Source organism: Penicillium arizonense (assembly GCF_001773325.1).
Source record: "Penicillium arizonense strain CBS 141311 chromosome Unknown PENARI_contig028, whole genome shotgun sequence".
Lineage (NCBI taxonomy): Eukaryota > Fungi > Ascomycota > Eurotiomycetes > Eurotiales > Aspergillaceae > Penicillium > Penicillium arizonense.
Window position 1 is genome coordinate 285,505 of NW_019173305.1, and position 21,889 is coordinate 307,393.

Genomic DNA, 21,889 nt, shown 5'->3' on the forward strand with positions numbered 1-21,889 from the left:
TCACTGTATCTGAGAAGAACTGAAACATGTACCAAAACAGAAAATGCTTTCATCTTCAGGGCTGTCTATAGCCGCTATTTATAATTCGTAATTGACATTTGCGCTAAGAGTGTAAAAGGGTAAAGGTGTAAATCCACACGGAATTGCCGCGGAAATGGACTGAGAGGCTTTGATCGCCACTTTTCTTCAAAGATATCGATTTAAATAGTGGCGAAAAAAATAATAATAATTAAAAAGCCCTTCTCCACCGGACACGGAGCACCCTGTCCGGTTCACCGATTAATTATTTTTTATTCTCTGGGGGTGGAACCAAACCACCCCTGTAGCCTTGTGTATCCGCGGTACACAGCTATACAGGGGGCCAAAAGGAGCAGACAGTTAGCTTGTTCGATTCTGTTTCTCATTTAAGGCTCTGATCTGCTTTTTCCTTAAGTCCTTTTTTTTTTTTGATCTGTAAGCCTTGGCCAGTTACCCCAGCTATACTTCATCCCACCTCCCTTACTTTTACACACGTTCATTCCAAATATCCCCCATTGATCGTTGGATCTGATATACGCCGCTTCTCCTACATCTCCCCACTATAATTAATCTGGTCTGTGCAACCGCTTGGGACCCAAAAAAGTGAAGCTCGGCTTTTCACCCGAGATTCAGATCTATTCAGATCTATGAACCACGAAACCTATCCGCCTCTACTTCTACACCACAACAAGGCACACATCACAATGGAAACACGCACAGAATACGCGCAGCGGCCCTCAACACGGCAAAGCCGCATGAAAATCGACGCCCTCTTAAATCCGGGCGAAGGAGACAGCTACTCAGACTCACCTCGCTCCCAACACGCCTCAATCCCATCCATCCACAGCTACCAACACTCGCCAAGTTTCCCCCCAAGTCCAAACTACTGGTATGGACGATACCACGACACCAGCCCGGGTGCACTATCCAGCGCAACCCACAGCAGCAGCCATAGCCATAGCGAAAGCCAAAGCCAAGGCCAATCCCAAACCCACCACATGTTCCTAACATACCGCCCCTCAAACCAAATGAGCACAAACCCAAACAGCGCCAGACACCACAGCACAAGCAACCAAGGCTCGGTATCCGGCCCAGGCTCACGCTCAACAAACTCCTCCCCAGACCCCTATCACCCGCAGAGCCGCGAACGCTACGACAGCGTCTCAAGCAGCTCCAGCGCAAACGCAGACCGTCGCCGGCCGCCGCGCCCCAAGTATGAGGAGGAGGAGATGTACTTTATCTGGTACCATCGCGTTGATCTGTGCCAGGAGTGGAAGGAGGTGCGCGAGGCGTTTAATCGGCAGTTTCCAGATCGCCAGAGACGTGGCTTCCAGGGTATCCAGTGCAAGTTCTATCGCTTTATTAAGGAAAAGAAGTGTCCTACTTTGCGGGAGCAGCGGCGGATGCGTGATGGCGAGTTTTTAAGGGAGGGGACTAGTGTTCAGGGTGGGACTGAGTCTGGGGCGCCCCGGTTTGGTGTTATTGAGTGGGGGAAGGTTTGGTATCCTTGGATGAGGGAGAGTAGGGCGGAGGTTTTGAGGTTGTGATTTCTTTTTTTGTTGTTTAATTGCGTTGATTTTTGGGTGGTTTCTTTGTCTGGTTTCTTTGTTTTCTTGATGGGCTGGGAGGTACTCTCGTTTTTGCATCTTTTTCTTTGCGCTTTTGCCTTTGGGCTACTTTTTTGTCTTTTTTACTCAAGATACCTCACTGGAGTTTCGTTTTTTTCAGCGTGGGAGGTCTATTTGTGAACCCCAGTCGTTTGGCAGGGTGTTTTCTTTTCTTTTTTTTTGCCGCGCCAGGATGTTCACTCCCTGACTTTTCTTGATGTCTACACTACACTATACTATACGATCTTGACTCGGAGCAATCCGGTCGGACACAGCTATCAACAGCTCAAATGAGATTCAGATTCGGATTTATTCTTCTGCATGACACGACTTGTAGGCCGTTCTGCATTCGTAATCCCCAGCCCGCTATCAATATTCCTATAGTCAGTCCAGTTTCTCCGTTAGCTGAACCCTGTCGAGACAAGCGAGTAGCTACAGTACTAACGATTGACTCTTTCTAGTTGACAGAAGTGTAAATACCACGACAAATGCAATGAGCCGAAAAGCAGGCTAACTCGTCGATCGTGGGGTCCAATCCTTCAATTCCAGCCCCAACAAGACGATATGGCAGTGCAAGCACAAGCAAGGACAAGGGCAAGACACAACATCCTCAGCCTATTACGGATCCATCGCTATAATTACTAAAACTGGACACATCGCCCCCTACCAATCTAACCCACAGCTCCCAATTCCAAATTTTAAGAAGGATCAATCCTGGAAGAATGCACCTTTAATAGGTCACCAGTGGCTGCAAGTCCAACACACGCAGTGTGCGCGCTCTGAACCAAAAAGAACACGAAGCAAAACCCGCCCTCAAAATGGATCTTAAAATCGATCGGAGATAGACAACGACATTTACGTACGAGACCACGTCACTAAGATGCAATACAACATAAAGCAAGCCATCATCAACAGTGACTGTACATACAGTCGGTCAAAGCATAGCCCAAAACAATAACAATGCGCTTGATTTTCGCAGTGCAGCAAACTAGCTGCATAGCCACCGTTGATCGGCGGTAGAATAGACGCGTTTAATGTGAGATATGAGATATGAGATAACCATCTGAGGAAAGGGAGGTCTGGCAGAAGTGAGGAGTCAAGCGCAGCTCTGAGCGCAGAGGTGGGAGGCAGTAAGCAGTTCGCGGTCGTAAGTACAGTACATGTATAGGAGGTGAGGTGGGGGTCGGGTATGGGGTGTGGATTGGATGTGTCGCGCGCAAGCGCTCACGTTAGTATGTGTCTGCGTTTCTTTGCTTTTCTTTTTGCTTCTTTCCTTTTCTGATGGCTCGCTCTAGCTTTTGTTTTGCATGTGTGCCTTGTGGTCTTTGATAACCGGGATCTACGAGTTCGATCGAATTGGGTAGATGGGCATATGATTTGTTTACTGTATGGACGTATATGGTGCTGTTTCTAGTTTTTGAATGGAGACTTACAGGTAGCAAGTTTGTAGGTGAGGACACGTATTTGCAATTGGAGTTTCTTATTGTTAATTACTCTTTATATAGTAGTAGGAACAGGAACAGGAGCAGGAGCAGGAATAGGAATGATAATCATTGGATCGCATTAAGATCCCATCTGGGATGACAACCAAAATGGTGTAGCGTCGGGATCGGGGAACCATCCCGTAGGTGCCTTAAGTTTTCATTTCATGACAGAGGGACGATCACTGTGCCCAATGTCTCAGCCTCAATCTCGAAATTCGGGGATTGGAGAAGGACATTCGGGGAGTCGGGAGGATGTGGGGCGCATACAGATGCTAAGATGCATCCTAATGGATTAGCCTAGTACAGGTACAGTGGGGTGAAGAGAGAATGTTGATCGGCATACTATAACGTAAATTAAAGCCCCAATGTCGAAATAGTCAGGGGCCAGTGTGTACTCTATCAGTGGGGCATTCTAAATTGCGAGAACACAAGTGTTCAACAGCTTAATGGCATGGGTATACTATAACATGGTCTAGAATGGCGATGTATAGAGTGCACAACAGTCAGACAGAAAAACCCAATCTCTAATTCTTCAAAGGCTAATACTCGTGCAGAAATGACTCGGGATTTGAATGTCACTGCATGACACATGCCACATATGCCACTGCCCAGGTAGGCATGGACGTTTCAACGTCTGGTACTCCGTGCGGCACATCATACATCAATTTCGTATTCCATAGAACAGCCAAAAAAAAAAGCAAATCATTCCCCCATAATACAGATACCATACACTTACACTTACACTTACATGTATAGTATAGTAAAGGACCAAAAAAGCAAAGTAAACAACAATACTCCACCGCCCACTCGGCACGAACTTCCCCGGCGCCATAGTTCGCCCTAACAGCCCCCAGTCCACCCGATCCCCCTATCGCTGTCGAACCTCATCAGCACTAATCTGAAATAGGCAAGAGGGGCGCCGTGAAGGACGATCTGATTTGTGCTTGTTTAATCTATATCCACCAATCCCGGGCTGCTGATTCCCATGTAAGCGAAGTAAGCGATCCGGAAATGGAATGTGGGTTTTGGGTGGATTTGCATTTACACTCCCTCCGTATTTGTATGTATATACATGTACTATGATCGTGTACTGTATAGCATGCTTGACGATTATCATATCATGTCATGTCATATCGAGAAAGGTGAGGATTGAGGTTGTGTTAGGTTGGGCGGGCAGGGATTGTGGTTGTACGGACACAGTAGGTTATGTGTGTGCTTAGGAGTCGTATTGTCGGTCGACTTGTGTATGTGGAAGAATGGACAGAGTGAAATGCTGTGTATATATGTGCATTTATCCTGGTTTATGGTCGTAGGCATGTTACAGGTTAGTCTGCTGTGGGTATGTTCTTATCCATGGTCGATGTCAGGTTACATTCGTTCTGCAGTAGGCGCAACGGGGCACGATCTAGATATCTACTACCTAGGTAGGGTAATGTACAGGGCTACGGTATGTCAAGTGTAAGGATGATTTCAATGGAGCCATTGCTCGGTGGTCACTTGTGAGATGTCAATTTTGTCAATTGTTCTCCTAGGGTCGCGACAAGGTAGAGAGGCCAGAAGCAAAGAGATCAACAGAAACAATGCATAAGGTATCCAATGTATGAACCAGGTAAAAGAGACATCGGCCAACCACCGACCCAATACGAGCAAGCAAGAGGAACATGACTTTCGATGGCAGTAGAACAAAGCGTCCATCAACACAAGTAGGAAATCAGTAATCATCAGAGTCCGAGCCCTGACCACCATAGCGCGAGTTATACCCAAAACCAGAGTTAAACCCGTCCTCACTGGCAGAATCATCAAAGTCAAAGCCATCATCGTCAGATGAAACCTCCTCATCGGGGTAGTCATTGGCGGGATTGTTCTCAGCTAAATTGGAAGGTTGGGTTAATGAGAGTTCATACATCGCAATTCGAGGACCAAAGGGAAACTTACCATTCGAATCCGCGTCCTCACTATCCCACTCCTCCTCGTCATCCTCAACGAAATGCTCCCAATACTGCTCGTCCTCTTCTGTAATGACAATAACACCAACACCAGGCTGAGCCTTGCTGACATTCTTCTGCTGCTGTTCGGATTCATACTCAGAGAGAGGGTTCCTGAGCATCTCACTTTCCGACAGCGGGCGCCGAATATAGACATCGTAGACATAGTCACCATCATCATCTTCCGCTTCAGGCATATCATCCACAGCCTCCTCATTCTTCAGCCGGGACTGAGACTCAGACTGAGATTGAACAGGAGCGATTCTAGGTTCCTTCGGCTGCCTCGGCTGATATTTCAATGGCGGCTTAGGCGTGGAACTCACAGGCTGAACGGCCGACACATTCCCATTCCCAGCAATGCGCGTATCAAGATCCATACCATGCTTCTGCTCATCTCCATCTTTACCATCATCCACCTGAAGTTCAAGAGCAACCTGCTCAAAATCTCTAGCAAGCCGCTCAGACTCCTCATCCCAATTCCTCTGCTGGGTTCGCTGCGCAGATTTCTCCAAAGTCTCACTAAGCCGATCCTTCGCCGCAGAAATCGACCCCTTCCGTTCCTCCCTCCACCGCCGTTCAGCATGATTAACAACAGGCCGCTTCCGTGGTTTCACAGGCGAAGCCGGAGCCGAACCCTCCACAACTTCCTTCGGCGGAAGCGAAATACCCCGATCCCCAAGTTGCGCGTGCGCAACCATATCAGAGACCATGGACGTCTTGCGCGAATGCGTGCGCCGATGCAGTTGTTCAACTAGCACGGCGACACCCGGTGCCGGACCATCAGCGCGACGTTTTTGGATTCCGCCTGGACTCCGGAGAGAACCGAGGTTTGATCTGGAGATCTGGAAGCGACGGAGAGTTTGTGCGCGGCTAGGTGATGCTGTTCTGGATGGTTGTTTGGTCTCTCCTTTTGCTGCCGTGTCGGGGGTGCTGGGTCTAGACCCTGACCCAGATACAGATTCAGATCTAGGTGCAGGTGCAGACGCAAGGCTGGTCTGTGATGGAGAAGGCGGTGCTTGACCCGAGTAAATGAGTTGCCGGCGCTTTTCCTCAAGCTCTTTGCGTGCGGCTGCGACACGCTGTGCTTCACGGAATTCCGCGCCTGGTGAGGTAGCTCGGACTGTCGGGACGCAATTGCCATTCCCATTTGAGGATGCTGGTGCGCGGCGAGAGACGTGCAGACTGCTTACTGAGCGCGGGCTGCGTAGGAGCCGCTGGGCTGCTGGGTGCGCTGTTGATGGTGGGCTTGGAGATGCATCTGAGCTTTCGCTGGCCTTCGGTGTTACTCTGTGGAAGACGAAGTCTGTGAATCGTCTTTTGGTTTGGTGGAGTGCCGATTGAATATCTGGGTATCTAGTTAGTGGGTATTCTTAATTGCTGACTAGAAATTTAGGGCAAGGGGTATGTAATAGGCTTTTATGCATTTTTTGGAAGGGTGTACATCGCGGGGAAAAACAAGGAGAGCATTTTTTTCTTACAGAGGGTTTCCACGGGTTCTTCTTCGCGCCTTCGCTTGATGTTGATTTGCTCTGGGGGAAGCGCCATGTTGCGATGTCTTCAGTTGATCATGCGATGAGTAGATTGACGTTGGGATGGAGGGATGGGAGGCCGAGTTGGTGATCTGAATCATCCATGTATCTGATCCATTCCTGATTTGGACTAGTGCTTCACGTGATATCTATATCGAGGAGGCCAAAGACTTCATATCGTTCGCTCTACTGAACTGTACGAGGACTACGACGTTTGATGAAGGTATCACTTGTTCTCTTCTCGCAATGGGTATTGTCATCGACTCATTTCCATGCTTTCCCGGGAACTCTCCACTAGTTACACATCTGCAGTCCTGACCTGCTTCCTCTTTGCAACCAAAATATCCACGACAGACAAGCGGGACAGGGCTGGTATTTCCACTGGATCATACCACCGGTATGCATTCTGCCCAGGGATATGGTAATGGAAAATCTCTAATCAAAAGACCATAAGAAAGAGCACCCAGGGCCCGAGTGTGGTCCACCACTCTCCCTCTGTGGTTCATGATCCAGCGAAACATGCGGTGTGCTCAGTCCCTAGACCAACATAAAGGAATAAAAAGATAAAAAGGAAGATAAAAAGAAGGGAAAGACTCATAGCCAGCTAGCAATACATGGTGATAAAAGAAGGGGAAGATGGCATGAAAATGAAATTAATAGGGGAATAGAAATCATTGGCGGCGAACTGAATATGTCCGGACAAAATGGGGAAGAAAATCCAAAAATGCCAAAGTAGAAAAGAAAAGAAAAAGGGGGTTGAAGTGAACGGCAAAGAGTTAGAAAGGTAATAGTAAAAAGAAAAAAAAGGAAATTATGACCAATACAAGAAGCGAATCAGAATCAAAATGGGGGAAAGTAAAAGGACATGACAATCAAGAAGGGACTATATGTATGAAATAAGAAGAAATGGCATTAGATTCACCGAGGACAATGAGTCAATTATGCATCCCCGGGTATGCGTGCTTTGATGCAAATGATTATTTGGCCCCGATCTCCTCTTCAGCCCAGCCGGGCAGGGAGTTTTCGTTTTGAATAGCCAGTCCGAATCCGGGGTGGTTGAGGCCGCCGAGCGCAGAGGTGAAGCTGGAGAAGCTGCTCTGGGGTTGGTGGGCGGCTCCTGCGCGGGTGTGGCCAGGTTGGCCAGAGACAGGACCAAAGGGCTCTTGGGAGAAGGAGGGCAGGCTGACGGCTCGCGAGTGCGAGGCACGGGGAACGCTCAGGCTGCTGGTGCTGGCGTGGTGGCCGTGGCCGGAGCCGTTACCCACGCTCAGGTAGCTGTTGTTTGAGGACTTGTGCGGGTGCATTGGTGGGTCCATGCTTCCGTTGGAGAGCTCGCCGTTGGTGGCGCCGTTGTATAGCGACTGCTGGGGCGGAGCCTGGGACTGTGCCTGCAGGCCGCCTAGGGCCATGGGGTCTCTGAGTCCGTTCTCCTGGTCCTGTGTCTGGTGGGCAGACATCTGATTTAGGTACATAGTGAGAGGGTTGCTAGATCCGACATTGAGGACGCCAGAGGGAGAGGAGACTGTCTGCAGAGGGTGGCGCTGCTGTCCATTCTGAGAGCCAGTGGAACCGGGTGCTGGGGAGAGAGCGGGACGAGTCGGACTGGACTGGGAGCCGGACTGGCTGAGGTTCTGCTGAAATCCGTTGAGAGCGGGGGTAGGCGACTGAGGGCCTTCCATGCCGGATCCATTGCGGCCCTGGCCATTCTGGTTGTTTCCAGCCTGACGGGGAGGGTTTCCACAGCGGTCTTTACCAAAATTGATCTTGAAGCGGCGGTACTCCTCACGGTTGCGCATACCCTCGATGGCCTTGATGGCATTGGCGATGTTGGTGAAGTTGACAAACGCACAGCTCTTCTCGCGCAGGGTGTTCACCAACTCGATCTCACCATACTCCGAGAAGTCCTGGCGGAGGCGTTCCTCCGTCCAGGCCTCGTCCAAGTTGCCGATATACACGTTACGCGACGCGCCTCCGCTGACTGCCAGCGCAATGGCGGGCGGGAGAGGGCCAGAGTGCTTGCCCCAGCCAATCTTGAGTCGTCGATTGTGGATCATCAGACCCTGAAGGTTGCTCAAGGCATAGAATGAGGCAGCCGAGGTGGGATCGATGAATGTAACGAAGCAAATGTGCTTGTCAGGAATATACCGGACGTGGTGCAACAGGCCTCCACGCACAACGTTGCAGATCTCTTCAATGGTGGTTTCAGGGTGAATGTTTCCAAGGTAGATAGTTCGGTTGCCAAGGTTGTTGACACCGCCCGCTGTCGTGGCCACGGCGGCCGCAGCCACAGACTGTTGCGCAAGCGCATTGGAAATCAAGTCACGATCCGCCGTGTTGAGCACGTGCGCGTATCCTGGGGCGATTCCCAAGAACTGAGCAGCATTTTGCTGCTGAGTCTTGGACACATACGCACAACGGTCCTTGCCGTAGAACACCCGCTTTGGCGCTTGCCATTGCTGCTCCTGAGGGAGCTGGGTGACGGCCTTCATCGCATTACTGATGGACAGGAAGTGTACGAATCCAATAGCCTTCTCCTTGACAATCTTCACGGTGTCAATGGGTCCGAACTTGCCCAGTTCCTCCCGGAGGTCGTCCTCGGATATTTCCTCGGGCAGATTTCCGAGGTAAACATTACGCGACGCGCCCGACTGTTGGACTGCCAGGGCGACGGAGGTCGGAACCTGAGAAGGCTTGCCCCAGCCAACCTTGATATCATTTCCCTTGATGGCCAGCTTCTTCAAAATGGCATCAGAGTGGAAATGAGTAGCAGAGCTGCTGTCCAAAAAGGAGATAAACGCGCAGTTCTTATCGGGCAGCAGGCGAACGGACTCAATCTGGCCGCTACGCACATGGTTAAGGATCTCCTCGGCAGATGTTTCAGCTGGGATGTTTCCTAGGTAAACGGTGCGGCTGGTCCCCGATAGCATGCCGGGGGCCACTGAAGCCTGCGGGCTCCCCAGAGCCGCATTGCCCATACCTCCAAGACCATTGATAGGCGACTGAGGGCCCATCATCTGAGAAGCACCCATGCCGTCGGGCGACATCATTCCATATAGACCCTGGTTCTGCATTCCTTGAGTCGGGCTGTGCATGTGGTTCTGGTTGTTCTGAGCGTGTCCATTGCCATTGGCCTGAGAGAAGCTACCGAAATTGGCGAACTGAGGCGATTGGAAGGCCGAGGGAGTTCCGGGTTGGAACGGACTGCCCACCAGCAGCTGGGAGGGTAAAAGGGGGGTGAAGTTCATATCGAAACCGGAAGCCATATCGGATTGTTGTCCTGGGTTTGTGTTTATAGCGGGTATATTAGCGCGACGAGCGTTTCGATCCGAGAATCCTTGAGAGTGTGGATGGTTATTGTTGTATGCTCCGTGGGAAAATCCAGTGTCGCCGTTGAGCGCGTATTTGGACCCGGGAGGGATTAGACGCGAGTTGTTCGGGATGCTTGATATATCCGAGGTTTGCATGGCGAGGTCGAGTCCTGAGGAAGTCGAGGCGACTACCAGACTAAGGAGGCTCTGAGAAGAAAAAGAAAGGAATTATCAGATCACCATTCAGGAGGCCAGTCCACACGGGTCACGAGAAAAGGGGAGAATATAAATATAGGTGGGGAAGAATAAAATGAGGATAAAGTGGGCAAAAGACGAGACGTGTTTAGATGAATGGAATGTCAAGAAGGGAATGGGGGAAGACCAACCGTTTCTCCGGGAATGTGTATGTTCAGTTGGCCATGCGAAGAGAAAAGGGGAGAGAGAGAAAGAGGCTACAAACAGTTAGCTGGAAGGGGATTAGTGGGAGCAGAAGAAGAGGGAAAAAAAGGGGGGCTATGGAGAAAGGTTTACCTTGACTAAAAATTAAGAAATTGAGAAGAAAAAGAAAAGGCAGGGTTAAAGAGAGAGAAAGAATGAAAGGCAAGGAAGTGAATCCAGGTAAGGTATGAGAGAGGGAAAAAAACATAAAAGGGGCAAGACATTATACGGAGGAGTGGATTAAGGGGCCGAACTACAACTCCATTTCTTATTTCTGCTACAGTAGTGTATTTTCCCCAGTTCTGCAGAGAGACCCAGCCACAATTTACCCCTGGCAAGTATATGAGAAAGACCAACCTTGGAACCGGCAAAGTCACTGTAAGTGAGCCTCCTTAATGTTCTCCGTAGGCTCCCTGCATGCCAAGAGCGGAGTCCCGTGACCTTCAAATTATGTCAGTTGAGACAGTTGAGAGAGGTGGACTTGGATATCTACTAAGTTATATGCTGATCTCGACTCTGACACGTACTCGAAACGCGATGTTCACCTCTGTCCCGGGATACGAGTAACCTACATGTATACGAACTAAAAGTGATATGTCTTCAATGCAATACACCAATCATTAAGATTTTAGGTAGTATAGATGAATCTACTAAATATCAGATGCTATAGATGATATACATACTACTGCATATATCAACTTCCTATACAACCAGGAAAGTTTGAACCAAGTTGAGTCATATCGAATTGTCGCCTCAGGCACCCATGGGGAATCCCGCAGATCGGAAATTTACCCCTCCACAATGTGTGATTCTCCTTGCGTTGAACACTTTGCAATTGGGAGATAAGAGGCCTCTTTGCTGCGTCTTATCAGGTGAGTATTCTGATCTGTCCTGGTCCCTGGATCTATGACTCACATACCGAACACTATTAATTCGCGACTTACAGAACTCGTTCCCCAACCTAGCATTGCAAGGATAGAGCGCAATGGCGTCCACCACTATCTATATCGACGAGGACGTCGGAAGAGACGAATCTCCCGCCAACGGTACCGAGGCCGCTCCCTACAAGACCCTCGTCCACGCCTTCTTGGAACACGCTCCCACCACTGAGGGCATCCAGTACCTCACGCGCAAGTCCCAGACCGATGCCGCCGGCGAGGATGTCGATCCCGCTGCCAAGTTGGAGTGGAAGCCCGCCACCAAGTCAGCCATGAAGAAGGCCAACACCCTGTGCGAGCAGCGCAAGAAGAAGGCTGCCAAGGAGCACGAATTGGCCATCCGTGAGAAGGCCGAGGCCGACAAGCGCCAGAAGGTCCTGGAGGAGGCCAAGAAGATCATCATCAAGGAGGACACCTCCCTGCCCAAGCCCGTCCGCATTCGCCTGGATGACACCAACCCTGCCACTGTCAAGTTGCGCTCCGCCGAGTCCGATGAGCCTGGCACCCGCGTCCGCGTCCTGGGTCGCGTCCACCGCATGCGCGCCCAGAAGGACTACGTCTTCATCACTCTGACCGACGGCTACGGATACCTCCAGTGTATCCTGACCGGCGATATGGTCAAGACCTTCGACATCATGACCCTCACCCTCGAAACCTCCATGGCCATCCACGGTGAGATGCGCGCCGTGCCCGCCAAGCAGCACGCCCCCAACGACCGTGAGCTGCACGCCGACTACTTCACCATCATCGGCCGCGCCGCCGGTGACAAGGAAGCCATCACCACGCGCGTGGCGCCGGACGCTGACCCGCAGACTCTGTATGACAACCGTCACCTCGTGCTGCGTGGTGAGACCTCGTCTTCCGTCATGAAGGTGCGCGCCGCCACTCTGCGCGCCTTCCGCAAGGCCTTTGAGGGCCACCGCATGCTGGAGGTATCTCCTCCCGCCATGGTGCAGACCCAGGTTGAGGGCGGTAGCACTCTCTTCGGCTTCGACTACTACGGCGAGAACGCCTACCTGACACAGTCTTCCCAGCTGTACCTGGAGACTTGTCTCCCATCTCTGGGCGACGTGTTCTGCGTGTGCCCGTCGTTCCGTGCCGAGAAGTCCCTGACCCGCCGTCACCTGTCAGAGTACACTCACATCGAAGCCGAGCTGGACTTCATCACCTTCACCGATCTGCTCGACCATCTCGAGGAGATGATCTGCAGTGTCATTGACCACGTTCTCGCCGAGCCCGAGATCGCCGGCTACATCAAGCAGCTCAACCCCGATTTCAAGCCCCCATCCCGTCCCTTCCGTCGCATGAAGTATGACGATGCTATCCAGTGGTTGATCGAGCACGAAATCCCCAACGAGGAGGGACAGCCCCACAAGTTCGGTGATGATATTGCCGAGGCTGCTGAGCGTCGCATGACCGACATCATTAACCAGCCCATCTTCCTGACCCACTTCCCTGCCGAGATCAAAGCCTTCTACATGAAGAAGGACCCCGAGGACCGCCGCGTCACCGAGAGTGTCGACGTGCTCATGCCCGGTGTTGGTGAGATCGTCGGTGGAAGTATGCGCATGGACGACTGGGATGAGTTGATGAACGCCTACAAGCACGAGGGAATGGACCCCAAGCCCTATTACTGGTACACTGACCAGCGCAAGTAAGTTTATACCAGCCTCCCGGCTTCCATATCGGTCCCAATACTAATATCTTATTATAGGTACGGTACCTCCCCTCACGGTGGCTACGGTCTCGGTCTGGAGCGTTTCCTCGCCTGGTTGTGCGCTCGCTACACCGTCCGTGATTGCTCCTTGTACCCTCGTTACACTGGCCGTTGCACACCTTAAATTAAGCACAAAAATAAGCATGATCATGATAGGGTTAGGCATTGGTAGAACGAAAAATGGTTGCTCATATATGAGGGATAAACTTTTTTCTTATCTTGTTTTCCGATGCTGCAATTTCGAATAATATAGACTGATATTTTCTCCTCGTTGCTCTCCAATTTGTGAATTATTAGCGGGACTATCTACTGCAAGTATTTCTACTGAACATTAGCATGACAGGTACATCTACGTCCCCTCCAACTCTGCACCACTTGCTATCTAGCCAGATAGTCAATATCAATATCGATGCCGACACCTCCCCTACCCACAGCCTTCTCCAATGTAACAACCCCAATAATACACCCTGCCCAGTATCCCATCACGACCATCGAACTCCCAGTCAGCTCAAAACCCCAGCACCAGGAACCCGGGATTAAAGAATCATCTACGGGATCATGCATGTCATGTGCACCTGTCGTGCACAGCAGACCGAGACCAAACCCAAACTCTCTCGCTGGATGTGCATATGAATCTGGACTGGTCCGCAATGGGACTGTTATGGTTATGGTTGTGTTTGTTGGATAGGATGGTGAGATCCGTACGTTTATGGGTCTGGAGCTTGCTGGGTGGGAGGTTTGAGGTGTTTGTTGTTGTAAGCGGGTAGTGTGGTTCTGGGGGCTGGATAGGGATGGGTAGTGAAGAGACGAAAGGAGAAGAGGTTCTCAACAGTTGTTGTTCTATTCGTCCCATTTCCTCCATCCCTCTGCCCGTGGAACTGGTTCGGTGGTCAGCTCTGTTTGATCAGCTCTGGCTGTGGCTGGTATAGTGAGTCGTGTCCGAGTTCGAGGTTGAGATAATGTTCGGCACGCGAGTGTTGTGATGAGTATCGAGATGGCTTTGTTCGGTCTGTCTCGCTTCGTTTAGGGTTGTGCCTGCGTCTGTGTCTGTGTTAGTGCTGGTCAGCCAGATTCCAATCCCGGCTCCGAGCTGTTATCCATCTCGAATCAAGCAGGGAGACCGGTAGACAGGAATGTCATCGAATAGGAGAGAAAGACAGAAGGATGTTCAACTTGAATTGAAGCAAGTCTGGTGTGCGCGTCTGGACTGTCAGGGTCTCTCGAAGTCACGGGGAAGAACTCTATGGCCCTAGTCAGTATTCAATCCCTGCTCCACTTCTCCATCGCACAGCATCAACACTGTCCTTTATCAAGTGATGAACGAATGTCTCTCAGGTGGAGAGAGGGAGACTTCGCGTCTCACAGGAAGAGGCGACACGAGCCACATCAAGGCCTGGCTTGCTATTGCTCGAGCCGACACGGAGATAGAACCCGTAAGTCCCACTCTCTTTCATTCCACTTGACCCCTTTGAGAAACAGCAGGACCATCCTTCTGGGCATAAACAGCAGTTGTTCCAGGGTGAACACACGCTAGGCCGGTGTCAGTGTTAATAATGGTGTTGGTGTTAGTGTTGCTATAATATGATGTCTCATCCACAGATGAGGGCATCTAACCCCCTTACAGGACGTGGCCATTACAATGTCCATTTTCCATTCACGCGCGAACCGTCGATCATCAGGTCTGGTCCCTTTTTCCGTCCCTGTTTGATTGGCACAGTCTCGACATGACGTTCCATGACCCTCTGGCCGTACTTCGGTTCAATCCGCACGTAGATAGTGGCGGAGATATGATGGTGTGTGCGCATTTCGATTGGTTTGGCCCGGTCCCTGGTACACGCAGGTCTTGGCCTCTTGCCTTCCTGGGATTTGAAGCTTCATCGATGGCGATACCGAATGCGTTTGGTTCACATGCGCTTCTCGTCACCACCACGTACAATTGGTTTTAACGGTGTGGTATCTGTCTTTTCTGCTATGTTTTCCTACCCTGGTGCAGGCCAAGTCGGGTATGTTTCGCCACTTGACACTCATATATGGTTTGTCAATATCGACACAACCAACCTTCGATGGCCGGATATGCAAATCCGGCACCGCGAATAATCGTCCCAAGAAAAGAAATGTGACCAAATATGTGTGTCACAGGTTGCATCGATCTACCACTTGACAGCATTCGGTCATTTTTTTGGCTTTTTCTTTTTTGTTTTCAAATCACAAGGGATCTCAGCACTAGCCTGAGCACTAAAACGACCAACGCAAATCAAGAACAAAACAAAAAAAAGGGCTTATGGCCGTTGGACATCATGACTGATCAACAAGTGCCTCAACCTTAATCCCACCTTCTCGGGAGTCAACCCAAACAATCCCAGCACATGCAACACAAATCACGACAGGACAACCAGCCACAGCGCTACCAGGACTAAGCCTCAAGGCAATGATCAGTACCTCTAGGTGCGCGGAGCAGGCGCGTTGTAGCCGTCGCTCTTGAGTTGCTGAATAGCATGGTGAATCTGGACCTTTGAAACGCCCGAGCGGATGAGATCCACCAGGTGGGCGACCGCTGCTTGGTTGCCGTCGCGCATGACGGTGACCAGGTCATCCAGGAAGTTGCGGTAATAGTCGAGCTCTTCCCCGACAGCGCGGTGGCTCTTGGGTGGCTCTTGGATGAGATGGCTGCTGGCGTTGCTACGTGGAGAGGGGAGGTTCAGTCTGTGATCGTTCAGGCAACTATCAGAAGGGGATACGCAAACGCAGATGCAGATACAGAAGGGGATGAGTGGGGTGGGATGGGCGAGGGATATCAGGCAAATGGGCAAACCAGCATGGAAGGAGACAGGCTGCTCACCTCGATGAGTCCTCGGTCCTCGAGGGTTGAAGCTGGTTGCGAGTTCCAGCTGGAGATTCTTGGCCGGGGGCGTTGTCGGTGGTTGCGATGCCGGCCGTCATCTTTGCTGGGGTCGGGAGAACGGTGAGCTTCGAGTCTACGGGTCGTTGGAGGGTAGCTTTCGAGATACTTGATGCTGGCGGATCGGGGTCTGGTACTGGTATTCTAGGGCTGTGTATGAATACGCTGAAGGGTTAGTAACCCTGCATGAGAAAGAAGAATGGGTGGGCTCAAAGGTAACGGGGAGGGGTCAACAAGGACCCCTCCGTATGCTAAACAGGCTGAGCATAAGGAAAGAGTGTTGGGGCTGGGAGACGGAGCGGTCGGCCATATTAAGTGTACGAGCTAGCGTGTCCGAATAGGGAAAATAACGAACCCGTAGAGAGATATAGATTCGATACGGAGGGAAGAAAGAAGGGAGCAGAGTTTGAGCCGGATATTTATTGTTTTGCCGCCAGTTTGAGTTACTCTGCAATGAAATGGGTAAATCTCGAGGTTCCAATCCTTTCAGGAACTCGATCCGGCTCGGGAGAGGCGTAACATTTGCCATATCTCTAATACACAGGAATTTAGCATAATAATTGGCATAGAAGGCGAGGAATCGAGAAGGCGAATCTATGTCATGTTGGTAGTTATTCACAAATCGCAGAGCTCGAATCCGCTCCGGAGAAAAGTGCCAGCCAATCGTTGGATGTGTCAAGTTCTCCACAGAGACATCTTTCCAACTTCATCCCATATTCGAACTGAGACTTCGCACGATTCCTAGAAAGTGAGTGCCGATAGCCTTGCCATCTCGCTCTCATTTGCGAGATTCAGCTCAAAAATGTGACGTTGACGGATCAATAACGCCTGTGTCGGCTCGGGGTTTGGGATGCACTGAACCCCGAATCGGAGACGAGGAATTTCCTATCTGGTCTTCTGTCTGCTGGGTTCACATGTGTGGATGTGTGGACTCGGTAGACAACGATGGAGTTGGCATGGGGCGAACGGGGCATTCCTCGTTTTGTTGGCCACTTCTTCAACCAACGCATCAGGAGCCAGCTGGGACGGCTCAACAGTCTCCAGTTGCGGGATTGGATACTTGAACTCACCACGGAGTACCCGGACTCCATCTGCAACTACCGTGCAATGATGCTGAGCTTGATAGTACTTCGAACCGTGGAACGTGTGGGCCTTCCTCTTACCTTGAACCCTTGAGCCCGATACCTTAACCCCGACAGAACGCGACCTTAACGACAATGGCGTATTGTTTCACTCGATCGACCGTTCATTTCGACGCTTGATAGTCAAAGAGGGATCAAATAATGGATATGGATGGACACCAACAACCGAGAAACCGGTAGTTATGCTCGGAATTTATGGCCTTCATTGTCACAACGGGACAGGTTCGACAAGCACTGCATAGCACTGTCCTCAATCTTTGAGAAACTCACTGACTTGTTCTTTCTCTATAAACAGTGCCAGAACCTCGTGAATGTTGACTCGATACCCTTTCCTCACCCCTTCCCGGCCGTGTTGGCATTGACTGCGGCCTTCACTTTTCCAGTGCGGAACTTTCCAAGTATGCGATTCAATTTGCGATGTTTGAAACGATGAAAATGGCGTCCATGTTGGAGACATGATCTTTTTTGTCCACGTTTGAGCTCGGCCACATCGACGTGATTGTGGATTATGAACCGATTGAGTGAACAGTCATTAGCAACGGCTTCGACCTTGTTTCATGGATACTTTGCAACCATTATGATTGTACTCGTCGCCCAAGGTACGGTTTGATGTTTTGTACGCCAGAACTCCTGGCCATAACGGCTTCGCTTTCAAACAATGGCGACGCGTCCAGAGCCTCCCAGAGCCAATCACCATGCTGTGGTGGCTACCTCGGAAGAGCCAGCTGTTCCATTTCAATCATATTGCAATTTACGACTTGACGTGAACCTGGGTATAGCCGTGAGACCGAATGGCCTATCGTCAAGCTGTTCGGGGTGGGTTCAACATGACGGTGTCCGGACTGTGTTGAATGCGATGATGATTCGAAAACGATTCCCCTGGTGGACGATAATACAAAGTATGGAGTTTGTGGAGGGTCTGAAGCGGCTTTGGGGCTTTGGGATCAATGGACCATCCAGCCCTCGACGTGAGCAACCCCCGGGCGCTTCGGGATGTCCTGGGTGGCCTTCGTTTGGTATCCGATATTCGCGAGATAGCTGCTGGGATCTTCGAATACTCCTTGTTCCTGGTGGTGTTGCATGTTCCACCAGTGTCTTCGTTCAAGTGATCCGCGTGGGTGTTTCGATGCTGGCGGCTGTGCATCGATGTGGTATCTCCAGCTTCACGTTGCTTCATTCAAAGGTTATGGTGTTTGGTAACCCCAAATGCTGACTCGAGATCAGATTCAATCATGTCCCTTGAGCTGGAAGTCAGCGTGGCCTGATCGGTCCATGGTCACACAGCAAGGATGCATCGGACCAGACGCGTTGCATCAGGCCTTCATGAGCGGCTTCAGCTCCATACGGATCCACAACGCAGATACATTGTCGTTTGTCTTGGGTTCTCGGGGTTCGTAATAGGCAAGCGATCTAGCACCTCTGCCGCGGGGTGGCAACGTTTCCTGGACGGGGATTGGCATCTGCCCTGAGCGCCACTGGGCCCTAGTTTCATGATTGTCGCTCGCTGCAGCTCGGAGGTGTGGTCTGTGACAAATCAGTCATTTGGGGTGCACAGCACGTCAGCAACTTTATTCGCTTGTGTTGTGGTCATCCTGGAGGGAGGCCTGGGAACCCTTTACGGGGTATCCTTTGACAGCCTCCTTTCAACCGTGATGTCGAAGCATTATCGTTGAAACGACAGACTGGAGTAGGGTCACTGTCTACTGCACGGTATGAACCCGACTCCGGGTCTGAGTGACCCCTTCAGAGTATTGGGCATGGACCGGGTCCACGAGATGTCAGAGGCTTCGATGGCAGCAGACTCTTCACAGGCTCGCCAGCTGCCGACTTTTATGTCGATACAACTGGCAATGTCTGTCAGAGGGAAGACATAACAGAAGAGAATGCCCTATTATTCACCCTGTGTTGGCAATTGGATCCACTCGCCATAGGAAAAGTGTTCCTGGCGAGTCCATTGGGGCTCCACCTGACGCCCAGGTAACGCAAACTGGGTAAGCTGCCTCGCCCGAAGTCATCACGGAACAAGAATCTTGGAGCGTTTTCGCTGATAAATATGCTCAGATGTTAATACTATACCCCAGTGGAAAAGATGGTTCCGAGAAGAGGAGCTCATTTTACTTAAGTGATTGGTGTAAGGGGCATGACGATGGCCCGCTTATGAAGCATGATATTTTTCATACGGATCAAACATTCATATACTCAAATACAAGCAAGATTACTGTGGCTGAATTACTGACAGGATGCAACGCTGTCATCTGCAAGAGACGAAGCACCTAAGAAACCATTAAGCTTGGTACGTGGATTCTGTACTGTATACAGCGTACAGAGCCGTACCGGGAATCCCTGGTGTCAATCCACGCGTCAGTGGCTTCAGGCTTAATTTATATCGCCTTAGTGGCAAACAATGAGCATTACAAGGTTTCGTGATATTGGACTTGGGCCTGGCTTTCTATTTCGATCACTAATGATAGTTACAGGCTACATCAGAGCTTGAAAAAATCTACAGGTCGTGGATCGTTCTCATTCGTGACTTTAAGGCGGAAATAGATATTCCGACGAATGAATTCCTTGTGGGAGGACTTGCAGCCTGGTTGATATTTCTACAAGCCGAGATTTATCAACCAGGGTCGAATACAGACTGTTCCGTATGTCTGGGCAGTGGAGCCAGAGTCGGTGGCTAACATTAACCATATTTGAGCCTCTTCTTAAGGGTGATTGCCATTAACGTTCGTATCGTTGACAAAACGATCGACAGAGCAGCCACACTAATTTCAAATAAAAAATCTGCAATATCATCTATTCTAGCATCTCGATCATCTTGACGATTCTATAATCGCTAGTTCGTGCCGGGTTTACGTGAAAATGACGCATAGAGTCGTAGAGCTCAACATGGATTCTAGATTTGTTGTACCGTGGCTAAGTCAAACAACAAAGTATAAATAAGAACAATGTATGGTTCTCACCGTGATCTGTCGATAATTCTAGATGTCTTCATCCTCAAGCTATACATGTACATAGGTTTATATGTGGGCTTTGTTCTATACTAATCACCTGGTTTAAGTTGGTTGACACTTGGGGACCGACACGCCACACCTAACCAGTTCTGGTCGAAGAGTGAGAAAGCGCAATCAATATGAACTGTTTCAATGCACCCGTTCTTTCTTCATTTGAAAACATGTCGCGTATATCAATTTGATGTATAGCCAAATTGGTTACGCCCGCGATCCTCCAAGACTGTAGCGATGACACATGGTACCATGGGTAATCATCTACCACTACTACTTACACATGTGCATTGATATGCACATACCAAAGTTGCGAGTTATGCCTCAGTGATGTCTGTTTATGAGCTAACAACTTGGCAAAGGCTGGTATGCAGATCTCGAGCCACGGCAATACCCCTATACAAATCGGTATCAAATGCAAAAGCGTGCTAAGTATCAACTACTACACTAATCCAATTGACGACACTTTCAGTCTAATATCACTCGATCCATGAAGACACTATGTCTTCTTTAATGGAGGATTGTGTTTATTCTGTTACGTCAGACCAGTATAAAACCCTCACATTCCACACGCGGGACGAGAATGCCACCACCCCAAATACAGCCCGTTTCACGCAAGGCAACTAATGAAAACCGAGAATTCCAATCAAACGCGTAGAATACTAATATAAGCTTCACGCCCCATCCGTCCAATCCATCGGCCTTCGACAACAACGACTAGCACGACAACCGCGACGTATCGCCAATCGCCCACCAATCTATATCGACACCGACAACAAAAGCGAGGGCTAGGACTAGACGACAACGGCATTTAAAATGCACCTCACAACTCTCCTCTTGCTAGGCAGCACCCTCGCCTCGGCCCGCGAACAGTTCGGCCCAGGCCCCGAACAACTAGACTACCTGGCGCATATCGGGCAGGACCAGGGCCAGAACCAGAATCAGAACCAGAACCAGAACCAGGGCCAGAACTATGGTAACTACGACGACAACTATGGCGACAACTATCATAGTGACTATGACAACAACCCCAACTCAAACGGCTACGGTAACAGCCCAGGCACGAACGACTACTACAACCAGCCTGAAACCCAAGATGCCCCAAGTGCCCCGGCCCAAGCCCCGACACCTATGATCCACAGCGCATCAATGGCGTCCTCGGACGCCCATGCACCGGCAGCCCCGTCCTACGTGCCAATGGCTTCCTCCTATGCGCCTGTTGCACCTAGTTCCAAGCCACAGGTGCACTCGCACGCGCATTCCCATGCCTACCCTCAGACGCAGGCTCCCGCTCCTGGTTATGCCTATGCGTACCCTAGCCCGAGTGTTTCCAAGGTTCCTGTTGCGTTTGGGACCCCGAAGCCTACTCATGTGCCTGTTTCTCAGTATCAGGTTCCTCAGGCTCAGGCTCAGCCTAAGATGCCTCCTGTTCAGCAGGCTCCGGCTCCTGCTCCTCATCCCGCTACCCAGGGCCAAGACACAAACCCCCCAGCAAACGATGTCCCAGCCAGCGAGGTAGCCCCTGTCGACCCAATGCAGCCAGGGTCGAACATAGCACCCGTTACCTTGGGTGATACCACAAAACACGGCAAGGATCTGGGTAATGCTTTCTGCACGGGTATCTGTTATGAGAATGAAGCTGATGCGAACTGTCCGCCGCCTTATGTGAGTATATCTTCCCAATTATCTCCTTGAGGTATATGTGTTTTAAATGCCTACGATCTGGTTTGCTAATGGCTTTCTTCTTTCTTCTAGTCTTCGCCTGTTTATAAGAGTTCTAAGGGGTGCTATATGTGCTGCTTTACTGCTGGAGACTTTT

At 50.5% G+C, this 21,889-nt stretch overlaps 7 protein-coding genes across 7 annotated transcripts; 3 read left to right on the forward strand and 4 right to left on the reverse strand.

The window, feature by feature from the left end:
- Positions 1-722: 722 nt before the first annotated feature.
- On the forward strand, positions 723-1,565 carry PENARI_c028G06993 (uncharacterized protein; the record flags this gene model as incomplete). The annotated part of the gene is made up of 1 exon (XM_022636208.1): positions 723-1,565. The coding sequence occupies one exon, from the start codon at positions 723-725 to the stop codon at positions 1,563-1,565; it is 843 nt and encodes a 280-aa protein (XP_022483890.1).
- A 3,255-nt stretch (positions 1,566-4,820) lies between these two features.
- Positions 4,821-6,639, reverse strand: PENARI_c028G06963 (Iwr1 domain-containing protein; the record flags this gene model as incomplete). The annotated part of the gene is made up of 3 exons (XM_022636207.1): positions 4,821-4,978; positions 5,045-6,439; positions 6,573-6,639. The coding sequence occupies 3 exons, from the start codon at positions 6,637-6,639 to the stop codon at positions 4,821-4,823; spliced, it is 1,620 nt and encodes a 539-aa protein (XP_022483925.1).
- Positions 6,640-7,600: 961 nt separating this feature from the next.
- On the reverse strand, positions 7,601-10,087 carry PENARI_c028G11027 (putative differentiation regulator (Nrd1); the record flags this gene model as incomplete). Its single annotated transcript, XM_022636244.1, has 1 exon — positions 7,601-10,087. The coding sequence occupies one exon, from the start codon at positions 10,085-10,087 to the stop codon at positions 7,601-7,603; it is 2,487 nt and encodes an 828-aa protein (XP_022483984.1).
- Positions 10,088-11,354: 1,267 nt separating this feature from the next.
- PENARI_c028G01807 (asparagine--tRNA ligase DED81) lies at positions 11,355-13,148 on the forward strand (the record flags this gene model as incomplete). The annotated part of the gene is made up of 2 exons (XM_022636166.1): positions 11,355-12,961; positions 13,022-13,148. The coding sequence occupies 2 exons, from the start codon at positions 11,355-11,357 to the stop codon at positions 13,146-13,148; spliced, it is 1,734 nt and encodes a 577-aa protein (XP_022483893.1).
- A 2,317-nt stretch (positions 13,149-15,465) lies between these two features.
- On the reverse strand, positions 15,466-15,964 carry PENARI_c028G02194 (uncharacterized protein; the record flags this gene model as incomplete). Its single annotated transcript, XM_022636171.1, has 2 exons — positions 15,466-15,727; positions 15,864-15,964. The coding sequence occupies 2 exons, from the start codon at positions 15,962-15,964 to the stop codon at positions 15,466-15,468; spliced, it is 363 nt and encodes a 120-aa protein (XP_022483911.1).
- A 2,414-nt stretch (positions 15,965-18,378) lies between these two features.
- PENARI_c028G12033 (uncharacterized protein) lies at positions 18,379-19,080 on the reverse strand (the record flags this gene model as incomplete). The annotated part of the gene is made up of 3 exons (XM_022636252.1): positions 18,379-18,589; positions 18,805-18,909; positions 18,965-19,080. 3 exons carry the CDS (start codon positions 19,078-19,080, stop codon positions 18,379-18,381), a joined length of 432 nt encoding a protein of 143 aa, XP_022483920.1.
- Positions 19,081-20,886: 1,806 nt separating this feature from the next.
- Positions 20,887-21,765, forward strand: PENARI_c028G00526 (uncharacterized protein; the record flags this gene model as incomplete). Its single annotated transcript, XM_022636152.1, has 1 exon — positions 20,887-21,765. One exon carries the CDS (start codon positions 20,887-20,889, stop codon positions 21,763-21,765), a length of 879 nt encoding a protein of 292 aa, XP_022483983.1.
- Positions 21,766-21,889: the final 124 nt, after the last annotated feature.